This window comes from Ranitomeya variabilis, chromosome 3 (assembly GCF_051348905.1).
Source record: "Ranitomeya variabilis isolate aRanVar5 chromosome 3, aRanVar5.hap1, whole genome shotgun sequence".
Taxonomy (NCBI): Eukaryota; Metazoa; Chordata; class Amphibia; order Anura; family Dendrobatidae; genus Ranitomeya; species Ranitomeya variabilis.
The window spans coordinates 651,698,997-651,717,954 of record NC_135234.1 but is presented as its reverse complement, the minus strand read 5'-3'; the positions used below and the strand labels follow the sequence as shown (position 1 = coordinate 651,717,954).

Here is an 18,958-nt window from a genome sequence, read left to right as displayed (position 1 = left end):
TGCAGTGTATAACAGCTGATAGATGAGCTCATCAATATCTTAGGTAATATCAAAAGATGGATTATTTCCCGTTTTGTTATTTTTTCAGCATTAAAAAGGAATTTAAGTTATGAAACTTAGATACAGTGTTACCAATTTCCAAACGTTCTTTGAAGTGCTAAAAACAATAACCGTTACCAGGAATCTACCTGTTATCAGAATTGCTGATTCTATCTCATCACAAATGTCATTGTACTCTGAACCACTAATTCTGCAATCAGCAATGTTGTAAGAAAAATCATATGCAAAGTATGTCAGTGCTTTCCATTTGAAACCATTTTCCAGACCTACAGCAAGTGATCAGTTGCCAGCAGGTTATTATAGACATCCCACGTGTGAAATCGCCAGGGTGGCAGGTCTTTCCCCCCTAATCCAGACGCCTCCCAGCCGTCACTCATTGCCTCTGCGCGCCGGGCGCCGCCTCCTCTTCCTTCATTAGCGTTCCCGGCGCCTGCGCTGTTGTTTTTTTTTTCGGGCATACGCAGTTGCGCTGCCCTTCAAACTTACAGCAGAGGCGCCGGGGACGGTAATGAAGGAAGAGGAGGTGGCGCCCGGCACGCAGAGGCCATGAGTGATGGCTGGGAGGCATTTGGATTTGCCGGGAAAGACCTGCCTCCCTGGCGATTTCACAGGTATGAGGGACAAACTTCAAAAGCTATTATTGCAGCGTTGGCAGGGACCCGAACTAAAAGAGCCACCTTGTCAGAATGCAGCATTAGTGCAGCACAAGGTGGCTCTTTTAGTTACAAATGTCAGGGGGGGTGACAGGTTCCCTTTAAGAACCCCGCTGACTGCTTGGAGCCATGTGAACTATATGTGTGATCGTCATGTGCATAATACAGGGCAGCAGGGTGGCTCAGTGGTTAGCACTGTTGCTTTCCATCACTGGGGCCCTGGGTCCAAATCCCACCAAGGACAATATCTACAAGGAGTTTGTATGCTCTTTCCTGTGTTTGTATATTGCCATCATCATATTGGTTTTGTTTTCGTTTGAGGTTTTTCTGCAGTTTGTGATAAGTGTAGTGTGCTTAGCATGCTAGTCAACAAGAAGTCACTGACAAAGATTTGGTTTCTGAGCGTACAAACAGAACGCTATGGAGCTGATTCATGAGGACTGGTTTAGTGCAGACTTGCAGTACAGTCAGTCTTGCTGGTGCACGCCACTTAATGAATTTGGTGCATCTTCTGAGTGGCATGTGCTTCATTTCACCGTGCCAGAAATGCTACTCCAGTCATAAACTGGAGTAGCATTTCTGGCGTACAAAACGCCAGCACTTCAGATGAATCGGCTGGGCAGGCAGGACGCCTGAAGCATAGGCCCCATGTTAGAATGTTAAAGGGGTTGTCTCACACACAGGATAGGCGATACATTGCTGATGGCTGATGTTGCTGAGGCCCCTTGTGTGAATGTAGTAGAGGCTGAGCTAGCGCACTCCTGCTTATTCATTGTCTACGTGTCTGACAGAAGTAACGGAGCACTGTGCTCAGCAGTCTCCCTCAGTCCTAACACTTTGAACAGAGCAGTAGTGAAAATGCTAAACTTCCACTCAATGTAAGCAGGAGACTTGTAACCCCCTTCTCGTCATCTTGATGGCGGGACCCTCAGCAATCAATTAGCAACTTATCTTTTGGATAGGTGATTAGTTGCCATTGTGGAAAATTCCTTAAAATATCTGATCTAATCAGTTGTGGTAAATATAAACTGTAATCTCATTTTTGCTTGGTATGGTTCTCAATCAGCAATAAAAGTTTTCAAAAAGTCCACTTATTGTTTGATAGACCCATTTTTGGCAGTGTGATGGAGGTAAAATGGTGTACACTGAACCTGTAGATTAACTGTACCGGCACATTGTTTCTTATCAAATCCATTACATACATGTACACACCATTACGATGCTACTATTAGAAATCTTGGACTTCTTTTACCTCTTGCCCACTCTTATATTGCCACTCCTTTTTGTTGGGCCTCCAAGAATTCAGTTCAAAGCTCTGTGGCAGTTAATTTACTAATCAGTAGATATCACAACACATGCGACCTTTGTTACATGTGTAATAAAAAAATACATGTGTAATAAAAAAATGTTTTCCCTTATTACTGTAGTCTCATCATCACATTCCTACCTCCTAGACTTATCATCTTCTTTCCTTCCTTCTTCTACTCTTTAGCCGCTTTATCCTCTTGCTGCCAAGACAATCTTCATGCTCTGAAATACACAAATATTACCTAAATTATAAAATGACACAAAAATTTTTTACAATTACTTCTTAATTCAGTACAGATGCAGATATGTATAAGGCTGGTTTCACACGTCCTGATATTTTCTGTACTGGAAAAAACAGTACTGGAGATGTCAGTTTCCGTGTATATAATACTTGCGGCCCCTGTGTGCCACATCAGTACCACACAGACGGGCGCCAGGGAAGCAGCAGTACAGTTAGCACTGTTCCCCGGCACCGGATGCTGAAGACAGCTCTCATCATTCTCCACTGCTCTGCTGGTGATCAGCGCGCGCAGTGGAAAACAATGATAGTTGTATTCACGTGAGAACAATGACAGCAGATGGCGGCTGATGGGAGTATTTAAAAGGCGGCTCCTGCACTGTAAATAAATAATTAAATAAAAATATGGCCTGCAGCTGCCCAGAAAAGGCACATCTATTAGATGCTCCAATTCTGGCACTTTGCCCAGCTCTTCCCACTTGTCCTGTAGCGGTGGCAAGTGGGGTTCATATTTGTGGGGTTGATGTCACCTTTGTATTGTCAGGTGACATCAAGCCCATGGGTTAGTAATGGAGAGGTGTCTATAATGCACCTAGCCATTACTAATTCTATAGCTACATGGTAAATAAAGACAGCCAGAATAAAGTTCTTTATTAAAAATAAAGCAAAACAGTTTTCCATTTTTATTTAAAAATAATAAAACAGTTATACTCACCTAACACCTAATTCTACTGAAGCCCTCGTCTCCTCTAATAAAACAAAAATAAAAAAAACAATATCCCTCACCTATCCATCGTTCTGTCCCATGCCGTAATCCCTGTTTGGGGGATAAATAGTTTTCAACCTGGATGGTGCCAAGATGCGACTGTCCAGGCCGAGAACCACTGGTGACTGAGCTGCTGCGAGCACAGCCTCAGAGACTAGCAGTGAAATCATCGTGGTTACCACCAGTCATTGAGGCTGCATTCCTAGCAGGGCTGATCTGCGGTGATCTCAGCATCGTGGAAAAAATCCAATGATGTGGTCAGCTACAGGGCAAGTGGGAAGAGCTGTGCAAAGCGCCAGAATTGGTGCATCTAATAGGTGCTCCTTTTCTGGGCAACTGCGGTATGCTATTTTTAAGCTGGTGGGGCCTATATCAATGGCACCTTACCAGTTTGAGAATACCAGCCCCGAGCTATCAGCTTTAGCAAGGCTGGTTGTCAAAAATGGGGGAACCCCATGCCAGATTTTTTTTTAATTACTTATTTACAGCGCAGCCGCCGCTGTAAACTGTCACCACACGTACCGGAGACACTAAGGGTATGTTTCCACGTGCAGGAAACGCTGCATGTTTGACGCTGCGCAGAGCCGCAGCGTCAAACACGCAGCGTCCAGATGTTACAGCATAGTGGAGGGGATTTTATCAAATCCCGTCTCCACTATGCGTGGTAACACGCACCCGGCGGCCCTGTGATTCCGGACATGCTGCGCGTCTTTTTAGATTGCAGCATGTCCGTATACCTTGCGGCGACGCTGCGCCGCCGCAAGGTATATCGCAGCGCCCTATGAGTGGGGTGCGATGTTGCCGGATGTGTGCAATGAACACATCCGGCATCATCGCGTCACAGAAGTGGCGGGGCTTAGGGCGGAGCGGGTTTGCCGCTCCGTCCAAACCGCCAGCCATCCTGAATGTGGACACATACCCTCACATGTGAAAGAGGTCACCATGCTTGCTGGGTGGATGAACTCTTTCTGATGTGATGTAGGACCTGTGTCTTGAGTCCTGTACCAGTCAATTGTCTTGTTCTGCTGGCTTCACTCCCTCATGAGAAGCTGCAGCTGCATTCCCCTCCTCCATCTTTTCCCTATCTTCTTTTTAGTATTTTTCTTTAAGGTTAAGTTCACACTAGGCGTTTTTGCTGCATTTTTTGTTGTTCTTTTTATACTAATTTTCAGCTGCATCTTACAGTACCAGCAAAGCCTCTGAGATTTCAGAAATGGATGGTGAAAAAACACTGAAAAAATGCACCAAAAATGCAGGTATCATGTTTTGCTGAGTTTTTTTGTGCCAAAACCTGATTCTATAGAATAGGACTTTCAACACTAAACTTTATCAGCATGCACTAGAGACAAATCCAGCATGCCAAAAACGCTGCAAAAAATGCACAAAAAATGCATAAAAAAGCAACAAAAAACAAGGAAAGCACGCTGAAAAAAATGCCTAGTATGAACTTACCCTAAATGTGTTTGTTTTTTTTTTGAAGACTTAAGAGTTTTTTGAACATTTATAGAGAGACTGCATACAGATAAAGGAACTACAGGCGGCTGGAGGGAGAGGGATCCAGTAAAATGTCATGTAATAAATATTCATATTCTCATGCTATTAATTTACTTGTAAAAAAGACAAAAACACAAAAATAGGAATGCTTTTAAAAACTTTTGGCTAGGTGTTGCTGCACCTTTGTAGCTGCAGGCAGTGGAAAAGCGGCAGAGGGATTAGAGTACCACCTAAGATTCGAGATCTGATATCGATAAGAGTTTGTAGTCTGTAAAGTGAACCTGTCACCATGAAAATGCAGTCCAATCTGCTGTCACTTTGTTATAGATCAGGAAGAGCAGAGCAGATTGATATCTAGTTTTGTAAGAAAAGATTAATTATAACCTGTGTTTTCATTATTTAATAGTGATGAGTGAGTGTACTCGTTGCTCGGGTGACCTCCGAGTATTTGTTAGTGTTCGGAGATTAAGTTTTCATCGCCTCAGCTGAATGATTTACAGCTACTAGCCAGGCTGAGTACATGTGGGGGTTGCCTGGTTGCTAGGGAATCCCCACATGTGTTCAAGCTGTCTAGTAGCCGCAAATCATGCTGCTGAGGCAATGAAAACTTAATCTCCGAGCAGTTACAAATACTCGGAGACCACCCGAGCAACGAGTACACTCGCTCATTACTATTATTTAATCATCTGCTCTTTCTGTGATTTTGTTCCAGTGGGCGGTCCTATGAGTGACTGACAGCTTTCTCAGTATGCTCATTTATACATGAAAGGCTGTCAGTCACTGATAGGACCGCCCACTGGACCAAAATCACAGAAAGAGATGAAGATTTAATGATGAAAACACGGGTTATACTTAATCTTTTCTTACAAAACTAGATATCAATCATCTCAGCTCCCACTGCTCTATCACATGGTGCCTGCATGCATTTTCATGGTGGCAGATCCTATTAATAAATACATGATATATGATATATTGTTGTTTCTTCCCTTTTTATCTGTATCCTTTTGGATATGTCAAATAGAATTTTGGCCGCTGAGCGATTGGTTTAGCTCAAACATGTGAGGTGATGCCTTGGAGTTTCATTGTAGGTTCTGAGAGTGTGTTTGCAGCCTGTAACCATGTACTCACATAGGAGCTCACTACACCAAGGGTTTGTTTGTAGTCTGTATCCTTGGAGACACAAACACTAACTAGATTCATAAAGTGCTTTACACAAATTTTCTGGCTTAGAAAACTTTGAAAAGTCGCGACACGCAACGTTTTTTCACAACAGGAAGTTGTGCAAACATTTTGCTACTCTTTTGGTATTTTCATGTCAGGTTGAAGCAGTTCTTCCATAATGGGTGGTGTTAGTAGGCAGTATGCACGTGGCGACACCCGCCCATAAAATACAACACCAGAAATGCTACTACGGGACATGACTGGAGTAACATTTCTGAAAGGGCGCACGGAGGTGTACTCCACTGAAAACAGGACCCAAATTCATTAAGTGGCCTGCATGTATTAGTGATTTTGGCGTGTCGTGTTCCAAGGTCAGAGCATGGAATACGCAATATATACAATATATAGCGCTTTTTTCCCACTTTCTATGGCAGTAATGCAGTTCCAATGTTCTAGAGTAATTATTCTTGGTAATTCATGGTGCAGCCTTTAGTTTTTCATGTTACCCTGTTGGTGCTGACTTCGGCAGGTCGCAGACAAAAGGCATGCCCGTGGCCTGCTGGGGTAGGTGATGAAGCCAGCGACTTTGTGCTGTGTCACAACTGCTAACAGTATGGGCGTCTTGAGGATGCAGATCCTGATAACAATGTAGCAGCCAAGGTGGCCCAAGACCAGACAGGCCCTTTTGGCATTTGCCAGAATTGCCAGATGGCCAGTCCGGCCCTGAATCAGACCATCCCGCTAATCAGTTATAGGGAAATTCTGTGAGCAATTTCTTCATGATTTCTGTTTTTAAAATTCACAGGACCCAATTTATCAAAGCTTTTATGTCAGTATACTGTTGTGAAAATGTTCAAAAATCGTAACATTTTGGCGAAACGTGCAGCTTTGCTTAAAATTTGCAACTTTTGCCATTCTCACGCCATTTTTGCCCAGCTATGACAAAGTGGACAGAGATGGGGCGGGATTGGGGTTTGTCGACTGGTGTACTGCACTTGTCCAGCGCTTAGGATGATTTAAAAAATAATCAATGTTATCATAATGTTTATGCCTACTGGGCTGCATAGTGTAGTTTTGATAAAATCACAATTTTATCAACAGGAGATTATCACTGGAGGACTAGTAAACCTGCTGCCAAGTAGTCCTCCATATTAATGAGCTCTGTATAACCCTGTCCCCATCTGAACTATCCACGGTTATTTGAATAAAATGAAATGCTATGGCAGGAGATCCAGGAGGACCCCACTGCTGACACAGAGATATAAAAATGCTAGACTGCAGTTTGCCAAAATGTATGTGAGTAAGTCAAAATCCTTCTGGGAAAGAAGCCTTGTGGATAAAAGAGACCAAGATAAAGCTTTTTTCTAAAGCACATAATTCTTCTGTTCACCAAAAATGGAATGAGGCCTACAAAGAAAAGAACACAGTACCTACAGTTAAATATGGTGGAGGTTCAAAAATGTTTTGGGATTGTTGCCTCTGGCACTCGGTGCCTTGACTGCGTGCAATGCAATTATGTTCAATTTGCCTGTTTTTTCTCAGTTTATTTTTCTGTTGTTCCAATAGACACAAAGGAAATAAACGTGTTTAACAAAACATGTGTAATTACAATAATGTTCTGGGAGAAATACTTGATTTCCTGGAACACTTTCAATGGTGCCAATACTTTCAGCCATGACTGTATGTAATATGATGTTTAACACTGGACATTCATTTTAACCATGCTCATTTTAGAATGTGTAGCCATGCCGGATTACAAGGTATGAGGTGGCTTTCCTTGGCTTGTCTAAGTTTAGTTGAAGAATAAATATGTAATAGTCATATGACACTCTGGTGACACTGGAATATGTGTAAGATGCATTATTTCCACTGCTCTATCTCATCACTATGATATGACAAGTTGAGCAGAAATTTAATTTTTCCCCGTAGACGCACATTTATCTGCACGCACAGGTTGTAAACAGATTTCATCTGCACCTTGCCCCTTTCTTCTTTACTACTCGATATTCTGCACAATTATTTCACTTTGTCTGAAATGTTTATAAATCGTCTGGTAACGGCAATGTGGTAGAATCCTGGGATATGTGAAATACTTGCTGTGCTCAAAGAAAATCAGGTTCTGCTACCCTATGTAAGAGCAATGTGATGCAGGGTCAGAGACCTGATTTCAGCACTGGGTCACCTACGCTATTGGGTGCTTTAGTTTCATTTAAAAACTGTTTTCTCTTCTGTAGATCTAGCAGTTCTCTGAATACCGAGTTCTGTATAACCCCGCCTACACCACTGATTGGCAGCTTTCTATGTGAACTGTGCATAGGCAGAAAGCTGCCATCTAGTCCTCTAGTGATAATCCCCAGCTGATGAAAAAAATGATCTTAGAAAAATTACACCAAGCAGGCCAATAAGTGCCACATTACTGGAATCAGGGTCTCTGTCTGTACATCATGCTGCTTTCAGATTAGGTGGCAAAAACGTGGAGTCAGATTCCTTTAAAGCGATTGTCCAGTATGCTTACAGGGGAGTCAGTATGAATCCTTTGTGGATACGCCAAGCATTGATGGGGTCTGGAAACATGACAGAATGGAGCTGACGGGTTTATTCTGGAGAGTAACAAACTACCAGTTATGGCCGCTGGCTGCATTCACTGACTGGCATTGTTTGCAGTTGCTGGCACAGTGTTAGCCTACCATTAACCTCATATTGCCGCTAAGGGGAATCTGTCACCTAATTAATGCTGTCTTCTCCCAGCGCCGATCCTGGTGATTAACAGGTCTCGAAATGGGAAAGACCTGTCAATCACCTGTAACAGCGATGGCCAAAAATGACCAGGAGCGGGGCCAGAATAGTCTCGCCCATGCCTGTGGTCCCCAGCCGGATCTTCTAACTATATCCTCTCTAAAACACGAGAACATATGAGAAAAATATAGAGATACATGGCAGCAATGGTGGAAGCAGACTCTGATACATGACCCCCGAGGTTGGGGCAGCATGAATCAGATGACAGGTTCTCTTAAAGGTCACCATGAGAGATGCCAAAGGTTAAAGTACCTACTACTATGATCCTATAGACTATAAGAGATAAACATAATTATCATACGTAAAGTAATAGTTGCTGTCACAAAACGCAACAAACACTGACTTACCATTCTTACTGGTAAAAATCATAAAAAAAATGCAAAAAAAATTGTGTTGTACACTGAAAACACATGGTTTTGCATCAAAAGCAGATGACTGGGATATATATCCCTGGTGTTATTTGCCCCCCGGAGTGAGGATACCCCGTCCATGTGATCACTGACTCTACACCTGTGCTGAAATCGAATCACTGAAACTGAAAAGTAGTTCAGCGGGTTCTGGTATCAGCCGCACATTGTTTGCTGCAGTATGGCGCCGTGCTCGCATTGTTAGACGTGGTGGCTCGTGTTACCGAACGGTTTCTGTGCTTTGTCCATTCCAGATCGGGGATTCTGAGGACCATTTCATTTCCACCATCGACAGCCTTTCATCTTCCAGCAGCAGCTTGTGCAGTGACGCAGAGAAACCGAAGCTCAGCTACACCAGATCTATGGTCCTCTCCCACTCTCAGAGGCAGAGGGTAAACTTGGCAAAGAAGCCATGATACATAGTGTTACATATATATTGATAATTTACTCTGTTACTGAGGTGCTTGATTTTTTTTCACTTAGATGCAGCGATGAATGGTTGCAAAAGTGTAATTGCAATGATTTACTGGAGTCTTTCATCAACTTTAGGACAGGTGCAGACGACCATATTGTCGGTCCTAGTGCAGTTTGACAAAACATCCAATCACTCTCGGACCATTGATAGCCTTTAGAATCGTGCACATCGCTGCATGTCCGAGTTTGATCTGATATTCGGATCACACTCAGCCAATGCAAGTTGATGAGTGCATGGAAACCATGGGACTGCACTCGGATGACATTTGAATGCAGTCCAATTTTCGTGTGTTGACACAATGGAGAAGATAAAGCCATTTTTTTCTCGTCATCAAATAGAATCAGATCTCACTATGCTCATACTCTGATCAGAGTTTAATCAGTGTCATTTGCATAATCAACTCCATTCTCTTGGATAAGAGAATCTAAGGCCATATGCCCCTACCCTAATGGTCAAAAAAACATTTACAGCACTAAGTAGTATAGTAAAACACAAGATAAGTCATTGCACCACGGCCACATATACACTATATTGAATTCTGCAACTGCTCTGAGCACAATCTCAACCCAGCAATTGCTCTGGCTCTCTGCAGTAACATCTAGTGTCACAACCTTGCCTTGACTGATGGGTGTAAAGATCCCATGCGTCTCTATATTCTGCAGTACCTTTTCTGGGCCTATTTTTAGGCTGGGAGGGGTCAATATCCATGGTCTCTTACCAGCCTAAGAGTACCAGCCCCCAGCTGTCAGCTTTAGCAAGGCTGGTTGTCAAATATGGGGGGACACCACGATGTTTTTTAAAATTATTTATTTAAATAAAAAAACAGCGCGGGGACCCATCTATTCCTGATAACCAGCCTTGCTGAAGCTGACAGCTGAGGGTTGTAGCCCCCAGCTGTGAGTTTTGCCTGGCTGGTTATAGAAATTAGAAAGGAACTCACTCCGGGTTTTTTCATTTTTTTTTTATAGTGCAGGCGGCGGGTGATGAATACTCCCATCATCCGCCACTGCTATCAGAGGCAGCAGGTGTAGACTGATGAGAGTAATAGTTTTGTTCTCACTTGAATATAGCTCATCATTCTCCCCTGCTTGTGCTGATCGCGTGTAGAGCAGGGGAGAATGATGAGAGCCGTCTTCAGAACCGGCACCGGAGGACAGCGCTTACTGTAGAGCTTCTTCCCTGGCGCCCGTCCGTGTGGTACTGATGCGGCACATGGTTGCCATACGTGTGTCGCAAGTATTACACACACGGACACATGGACACTGACATCTCCGCTACCTTTTTTTCTAGTAACGGAAATATCAGGACGTGTGAAACCGGCCTTAGCCAGTTTCTCTTCTTATGACCCGTGAACATTAACTTAGAATTTGATCAGTAAATGTACTGTTTGTACATTTAATATTGTATCTTGTATATTAATATAAGAATGTCATACTTTTTATTTATTAAATATGTATACAAGTATTTCAGCAATTTTTTTCTCTTTCGTTGCAGTCAAGTCACAGAAGGAACTTGTCGCATCACATGCTAGACGATTTTAATAATGCAAATTTCAATGCTGACCTTGGTAAGCTCAGTCCAGTCACGGTTCTGGATGTTCCCCATGTAAGTGTAGTTATCTCATACTTTACATTCTAAATAACATGCACTGATTTCAGGTTGATTATTGGTAGGCTTTATAACTATGAACAGGAACTTGGTCAGTAGTGTGGTAGAATGGCTTTTGACACACTGTGCGACATACTTGCCAACTCTTTCGGAATGTGCTGGAATAAGGGGAAACTCAGCAATTTCTTTGCAGATGCCGGAGAAACCTACCCGGCACCTCTTGAAAACCAATGATTTTGGAATGGGGTGTTGAGAGACAAGGAGTGGACGTGGCAATAGAGAAAGGGGCATTGATAAAAGTAAAAATTTAAATGCCAAGTATGGTCACTCCGCCTAAATCCTTGCCTTAGAAAGAAGGGACGTATAGTGTAAGGGATCCTGCACAAGAGCGTAATACTGCTTATCGTCAGACGGCTGTAAAAATCAGACCGAGATCCGACTGCAATGCACGGACTGGCCGTCAGCCCTCCTGACCCGAGCATGACGACTTCATATATTTCTATGAAGTTGTCACACTCAGGGGGTAGAACTGCCAACCAGTCCGTGCATTGTGGTCTGACCTCAGTCCTATTTATCTGGCTGTTTGACTGCACCCTTAAAATTGAACTACAACTTCTAAAGAGACGTATTGACTCATACAGTACCTCTGTATGCCTCCAAAACTAACAGAAAAAAAGATTGTAGCATGATTTATTGGCCCTGAATGAACTGAGATACAGTGGGTACAGAAAGTATTCAGACCCCTTTAAATTTTTCACTCTTTGTTTCATTGCAGCCATTTGGTTAATTAAAAAAAAAAATCATTTTTGTCACATTAATGTACAATCTGCACCCCATCTTGACTGAAAAAAACTGAAATGTAGAAATTTTTGCAAATTTAGTAAAAAAGAAAAACTGAAATATCACATGGTCATAAGTATTCAGACCCTTTGCTCAGACACTCATATTTAGGTCACATAACCCTAAGCACACAGCGAAAATAACAAAGGAGTGGCTTCAAAACAACTCTGTGACCATTCTTGACTGGCCCAGCCAGATCTCTGACGTAAGCCCAATTGAGGCTCTCTGAAGAGACCTGAGAATGGCTGTCCACCAACGTTCAACCTGACAGAACTGGAGAGGATCTGCAAGGAAGAATGGCAGAGGATCCCCAAATCCAGGTGTGAAAAACTTGTTGCATCATTCCCCAGAAGACTCATGGCTGTACTAGCTCAAAAGGTGCTTCTCCTCAATACTGAGCAAAGGGGCTGAATACTTATGACCATGTGATACCCACTGTATTCTTCCTAAGAATAATTACTTATAGGAGAGAGTATCTCTGTGTGACCGGTAGAAGCTACACTGTTGATTTAGAATCATCCAGCAACTATATGGGTTAAAATATGGCAGTCAGGAAATGGTTGGCAGGAGATATTGGGACTGGAAATGTTATTATGGTGTCAGGGACATCCAAGAGTAAGGTGTGTGCTAGAAAGTCTCCTGTCAGACTGAAATCAGACAAGCTGTATAGGCCAGTTCTTCCTGGGAACTGATTTCTGTAATCATAGAAGCAGTCAGCACAGCCAGGAGTATCTTTATTACCTCAGGATAGACATGAGAGCTACAGCACCGGACTCATCCCCCTCCCCCTACCTCACTGCATGAGTAAGGTACAGTTTTGCTTAGGTTAAGACACTGTGGGTGCAGATAAGTTATCAGTGAAGAGAAGTTATCTGTGAAGAGACTTTCATATATGTTGAAGAAGCATTGCATGAAGAGAAGTGATTCTGTGTGATGAAAAGCAGCTTGAATAAAACCCCTGTGATCAATTTCAGCTCAGAACTGTGTCATAGCTACAGTATGTGTCTGTAAACCATTACCTCCCCTGTACTGTGTTCCTTGTATAGCCCTCATATCCCTCATAGACTCTTTTTAATGTGTACAGATGTTGCAAGCCTGAGTGTCGGGCTTGCAACATCTGTACACATTAAAGGGAGTCTATCAAGGCAAAATGACTATTCAAATTAAACACAGTCGCTTGGAGCACCATTGGCATGTCCAAGCTGTTCAGTGCACCCTCTCACCTATTTGTTTTGGCCATTTTTCACCCTCCTCTTCATTGATTGACAGATCTGGTTTTACAGGAGACAGATAAGGATGGAGGTAGATGGAAAACAAGAAGGAGGGAAGATGCACTCAACTGAAATCACTACTCTGATATCCACTTGTTAAATAAAACAGGCATCCATTGAATATAAAAGTAGCATATACTCACCTCCTGGATCAGCGACAAAACAGCAATGTTGGAGCTGTGCCTACTATCTCTCATGTGACATATGTCAAGTGACCCCTGCCGCCTATCAGCGTCAACTGATGGGTTGCCGTGTTCACACTTTATCTGACTAAACTGTTACCCTTTACCAGCTCCTAAGCAGCCTTATACTTTTCCATAGATAGACTACAACTAATCCCTGAGTTTAGGCTGCTCCTGTTGTCATCATGCATATGTATGATCTATTTTCATAGCTAAATGAGTGACACAATTATTAAAGAAGCACTGCCAAGATTTATTTTTTAATTTGATAAACCTGCTAAATATGTGTGCATTGTATTGTAAGCGCAATGTAATATTCACCGATCACAACCTTCCGCCGTGTTCCAGCACCGCTCCAGTCCTTTTCCCACTCGTGGCTGAAATTCTAACTCTCTGGATCTCTGGGCTCTATGTGTGAACCCAAAGTTGTTTTTTGAATGTACGTCTTTGGAGCGTCAGAACAAGGCACCATAAACTTACATTGTAAGGCCGGTTTCACACGTCAGTGGCTCCGGTACGTGAGGTGACAGTTTCCTCACGTACCGGAGCCACTGACACACGTAGACACATTGAAATCAATGCTTCTGTGCAGATGTCATTAATTTTTTGCGGACCGTGTCTCCGTGTGCCAAACACGGAGACATGTCAGTGTTCGTGGGAGCGCACGTATTACACGGACCCATTAAAGTCAATGGGTCCGTGTAAAACACGTACCGCACACGGATGTTTTCCGTGTGCAGTCCGTGTGCCGTGCAGGAGACAGCGCTACAGTAAGCGCTGTCCCCCCCACATGGTGTTGAAGCCGCCATTCATATCTTGCAGCGTTTGCTGTAGAGAAGATATGAATAATCCTTTTTTTTTGTGTTTCTCGTGTTTAACATAAAAGATCCATGTCCCCAGCCCCCTCCCACCCCCTGTGCGCCCGCCTGCTGTTATTAAAATACTCACCCGCCTCCCTCGCAGTGTCCTGGCCGCAGCTTCTACTGTATACGGTCACGTATGGGAGGTGGAGCCGCATATTCATCATCTGTAATGGGCGGCACCACGTGACCGCTCATACAGGAGAAGCTGCGGGGCGGAGAGCAAGCGTCGAGGGAGGCGGGTGAGTATTTTAATGCCGACGGCCAGGCGCACAGGGGGTGGGAGGGGGGAGGATGCCCTAAAGTTTATTTTAAACCCAAAAAACCAAAAAAATAAAAGATTTTTCATCCCTTCTCCCCAGCGAGCGCTGGACAGAACGGATGAATGGCGGCTTCAGCACCATGCTGGGGGGACAGCGCTTACTGTAGCGCTGTCTCTCCTGCACGGTCCGTGTGGTACCCAGGCGGCACACGGCTGCCGCACGTGTGCCACACGGATGGCCTACGTGAGCTCACGGACACACGGACACGGATAACTCCGGTACCGATTTTTTCCGGTACCGGAATTATCTGGACGTGTGGGACAGGCCTAAAAGCGACTTCCGACTCCTGCATAGACCTCAGTGTGAGCCAGCAAGTTGGAATTTCAGTCGTGTGAGTGAGAAGAGCACTGGAGCAGCGCTGGAAACCGGGGAAGACAGCGATTGTAAGTTTTTATTGCAAATACATTACACAACACACATACTTAGGCCGGTTTAGCAAATAAAACATTTCTTGGGAGTGCTCCTTTAAAGCAACACTTCAGCTGTTTTTTATTTCAGCACTGGAGTGTTACAGCTAATCTAAGTTCCCTTCCTCTAGTCTTATAGTCACCAGCTGCCATCTTCATCTATTATCTGCGCCGCTCCGGTCATCTTCTACAGTTTGTATCCATTTTTTGATGAGCGATACGGATTCACTACTCAATGAAAGACTATCAGAGCCAGAATGAAGCCAGAACGAGGATCTCATAGACTTACATTGTGAGCTTGAGACAGTAACCTCTGGCTTCTGGTCAGTGAGAAGTTGCGGTCACAAGATGGCAGATCGGCACGGCACTGGGAACAGCTGAAGACGGTGGCTGGTGAGTGTAATGCTAGGGGCAGAGAACTCAGATTAGTGGCACCACTTCAGCGCTGAAATAAAAAAAAAACCCAGGAGTGATGTATATGTCAGTAGGTACAAGAAACGGTTATATTCCGGCTGTCGGCTGTGAAAGGTCAGAGCTGCAGGAAATGTGGTCGGCCTTGACCTCTGGAGGATTCTTTTTGATGAAAAACAAAATCCAGTTATGAAGTCAGTCCTGTTTTGTAGCTATGACCTTCTTATGCTTCTTCTTTTACAGGAGGTGGAGAGGGCAGGCCAGCTGAACAAGACAAAGATAGCAGAAGGTGGCCGGAAGCTGAAGTAAGGATTACACAATCAGCCGCCAGTATTACACCGAAGGCCCCGATATTTTCTATCAATCATTGCCTGCTTGCGCTGTATATTGTGCCCATAAATACTTGAGTGATACTTAAAGACATTTAGTACATGTTGTAAACAAGATCTGAAAATAGAACTTGGGTTCGGTTAAAGGGATTGTCTGCTATTAGAGAAAGGGGCATTTTCACCTCCACCCTCAGAAACTGTGCCATGTCTATCCAAAGAGCTGTCTGGTATTACTGCTCGGTCGCATTCGAATAAATGAAGCATGGCTGTAATACCTGCCCAAAAATTTTTTAATAGGGGATTTCCAAGGGAAGGGGAAGACAAAATTTCCCTGATTATAAAGACTTTGCCAAATCGTACATTGCGTGGATTTTGGTGTTAAAGCTAGTTATTCTGTCATAGTCTATTCCTGGTAATCTATAGTGATGAAAGGGTTAATAGTGCTAACAGGTAAGTTCACACAGGGCGTTTTTGCTGCTTTCTTTTTTTCTGCAGCAAAACCTGATCTTCTTGGCAGGAAAGAAGCTGCGTCAAAAACACAGGTTTATGTGCATTTTTTGGTGCAAATTTGGTGTATTTTTTTTGGTGCTTTTTTTTTCTCTTTGTCCATGCTAATGTCCTTAGATTTTCAGCAGCAAAAACGCAGCAAATAATGATACCTGCTTTTTGCTGCGTTTTTTTCAACACCCATTCAAGTCAATGGGTGAAAAAACGCATCAAAAACGCTGAAAGAAGTGACATGCCCTATGTCCAAAAAACGCAGCAAAGCACAAAATACTGATCACACAAAAAACCAATGTGTGTGCATGAGATTTCTGAAATCTGATAGGCTTTGCTGGTACTGTAAAAAGCAGCTGAAAATTAGCCTAAATATTAAAGAGGCTGTCCAGCCTTGGGGATCAAGTGTGCAGTCTCTCTCTGTGACTGCAGACTCGTGAATTCTCGTAGTGTGCGCACTTTGCCCTGTGAGGATTCTCCAGAGCCGACACTGAGAGCAGTCGGTCAAGTGACTGCAAGTATGCAATTTGTATATTTCCGGACACATTCCGACTAGCAAACATCTAGTCGGCATGCTAACCCATGTAGGCAGACTTGGAGATCTCGAATGCGCCCGCTCCCTTCATCCGTGAATTCTCACAACGCACACTGTGGATGCTGTGTGAATTCACAAGTCTGCAGTCACATAGAGCGACCTCAAACTTGTCCTTTACCCCCTTCATTAACTGGCAATTTTTCATTTTTCATTTTTTCGTTTTCAGATTTTTCCTCCTTTCTTTCCAAAAGTCATAACTTTTTTTATTTTTCCGTCAATATGGCCGTATGAGGGCTTGTTTTTTGCAGGACGAGTTGTACTTTTCAATAAGACCATTTATTTTACCATATAGTGTACTTGAAAAGTGTAAAAAAAATCCAAGTGCGTTGAAATGACAAAAAAGTGCAATTCCACAATTGTTTCTGGAGTATTTTATTTACAATGCTCACTATGTTGTAAAACTGACCTAGCAATATTATTCCCCATGACAGTATGAGTATGCTGTTTCCAAACATGTATAGTTTTTTTATTTAGGTGGTGAAAAAAATTAGGAAATTTGTAAAAAAATTAAAAATTTTTGCTTATCTTGCCATTTTCTGAGACACATAATGTTTTCATTTTTTGGGATCCGGGGCTGTGTGAGGGCTTATTTTTTACTCTATACTGAATTTAATAGCCCCCTTATAAGACATGAAGCTGCGATCGCTTGTGCTATACATAGCAGTGCTGCCCAGCTATGCCAGCATGGCCACTTCCTCCATTGGCGCCACTACCTGCTGCAATGGCGCCTGGCTACAGAAGTAGGAGGGTCAGGAAAGTGTGCTACAATGACAGTCTTCACACATCCATGAGTAACGAGCTACATTTCTGTCTTCCTGTGGAACTTTAAGCAGACTAGTGGGTGACTATTTAGACACTGTGACAACTTTTCCGATGTTTCATCTCTCCATAAAGTACAAGAAAGCTGAGCTTCTGTTGGAAAAATTACTGAAGTTTTCAACAGGTTGTATTTTTTGCACACAAAACATTTCTTGTAAAGCATGGTAATGATAATAGTAAACTATTAGAGAACTTTTATTTTTAAGCTTTTTTGGGGGGGATAGCAAAAATATTTATTAATATGACTTGATTCCAGTTGAGTATTGAATTGCTGCCAACTTTTGTACCAATTTACAGAGAGACACATTTGTTTGTGGTCATATTTAGATGTGGCAGAATTGCTGAAGATTTATGGAGATTATTCTATAAATATGATGAAATTTACATTACAATACATGTTGTTGGCCTGTCCACTTCTGCCATGACGTGAGATGAGTATCTTTCCTTAGGTGCCTAAAATGTGATTTTCAGTAACACATCATGATGGATCTATCCATCATGGATATGTTGGGGTATGTGTTGAGGGCTTAGGAGCTGAGGTACAATGACTGGTGCTGATAACTACCCGTTTTCAGCTATCATTACACCCAAGACAAAAGCGGGACTTAAGATTATAGATGTCCATTGTTCCATCCAGTTTCCATCTAGAGAGCCCAAGGGCAATGCCATGAAGAGGCCTTCACGAGGGATTGTCACACTGCTTCTGCTCCCGGTGAATACGGTGTGGGCTGCCATAACGTACGGTAGCTGGACCCCTCTACTCTTCATTCCAGATACACTAACAGCTCAGTGTTACATTGATTTAGTCATGGGCCAGGAGTGTGGTCATTTCTCCAAAGTGTCCCAGGAGCGTCCCAACATTGGAATTTCAATGTTAGGAGTATAATACAAATCATATAAATAATGGATGATATAAGGGAAACTTATTGATATTATACAGTGTGATTACTTGATAATAAAAAAGAACCTTTGGTTTTGTTTTTCCTTTCAGAAAAAATTGGACTACATCTTTAGTAGTTTTGACAGGGAACAGCCTAGTATTTTATAAATACCCAAAAGTTCAGGCCCCATCTGGTTGGGTAAGTCCTACATGTTAAGCAGTTGCTTTTTGTATTTATTTTGGTGTTTATACGCTATCGACTTATTCCGCAGTCCTGTTCAAATCGGGGTTCTCTCTCCAATAACACAAAACTTTACTACATATACTACATATGCATTTTGTCCAGAGGTGTTGTGCATGCATAGTGTGTCATGGGCCTATATTGTGCCTTAATGAATCTCCAATTTCATAAGGAAGCTCACTAAAGAGTTTTGGTCATAGATTCGGTATAAATCAGTGAGAAAAACGATATGGCCACATTCCTCAGGGGGGATTGATTGGCCTATAAAGCTCCCTATGTCAGCTTCTTGGTCTCCTTAGTTAGAAACTTTACTCCTTGAATTCTCAGATGATAAGT

General features: G+C 42.9%; 1 protein-coding gene across 5 annotated transcripts in view; it reads left to right on the top strand.

The window, feature by feature from the left end:
• The window catches only part of ARHGAP9 (Rho GTPase activating protein 9), a 294,422-nt gene that overhangs the window by 212,056 nt on the left and 63,408 nt on the right, over nucleotides 1-18,958 (top strand). For all 5 annotated transcript variants that reach the window (XM_077297733.1, XM_077297732.1, XM_077297731.1 and 2 more), the window contains 4 exons: nucleotides 9,138-9,275; nucleotides 10,853-10,963; nucleotides 15,504-15,565; nucleotides 18,493-18,580. In XM_077297733.1, coding sequence (XP_077153848.1) covers nucleotides 9,138-9,275; nucleotides 10,853-10,963; nucleotides 15,504-15,565; nucleotides 18,493-18,580 — 399 coding nt within the window. The remainder of the gene's footprint in view (nucleotides 1-9,137; nucleotides 9,276-10,852; nucleotides 10,964-15,503; nucleotides 15,566-18,492; nucleotides 18,581-18,958) is intronic.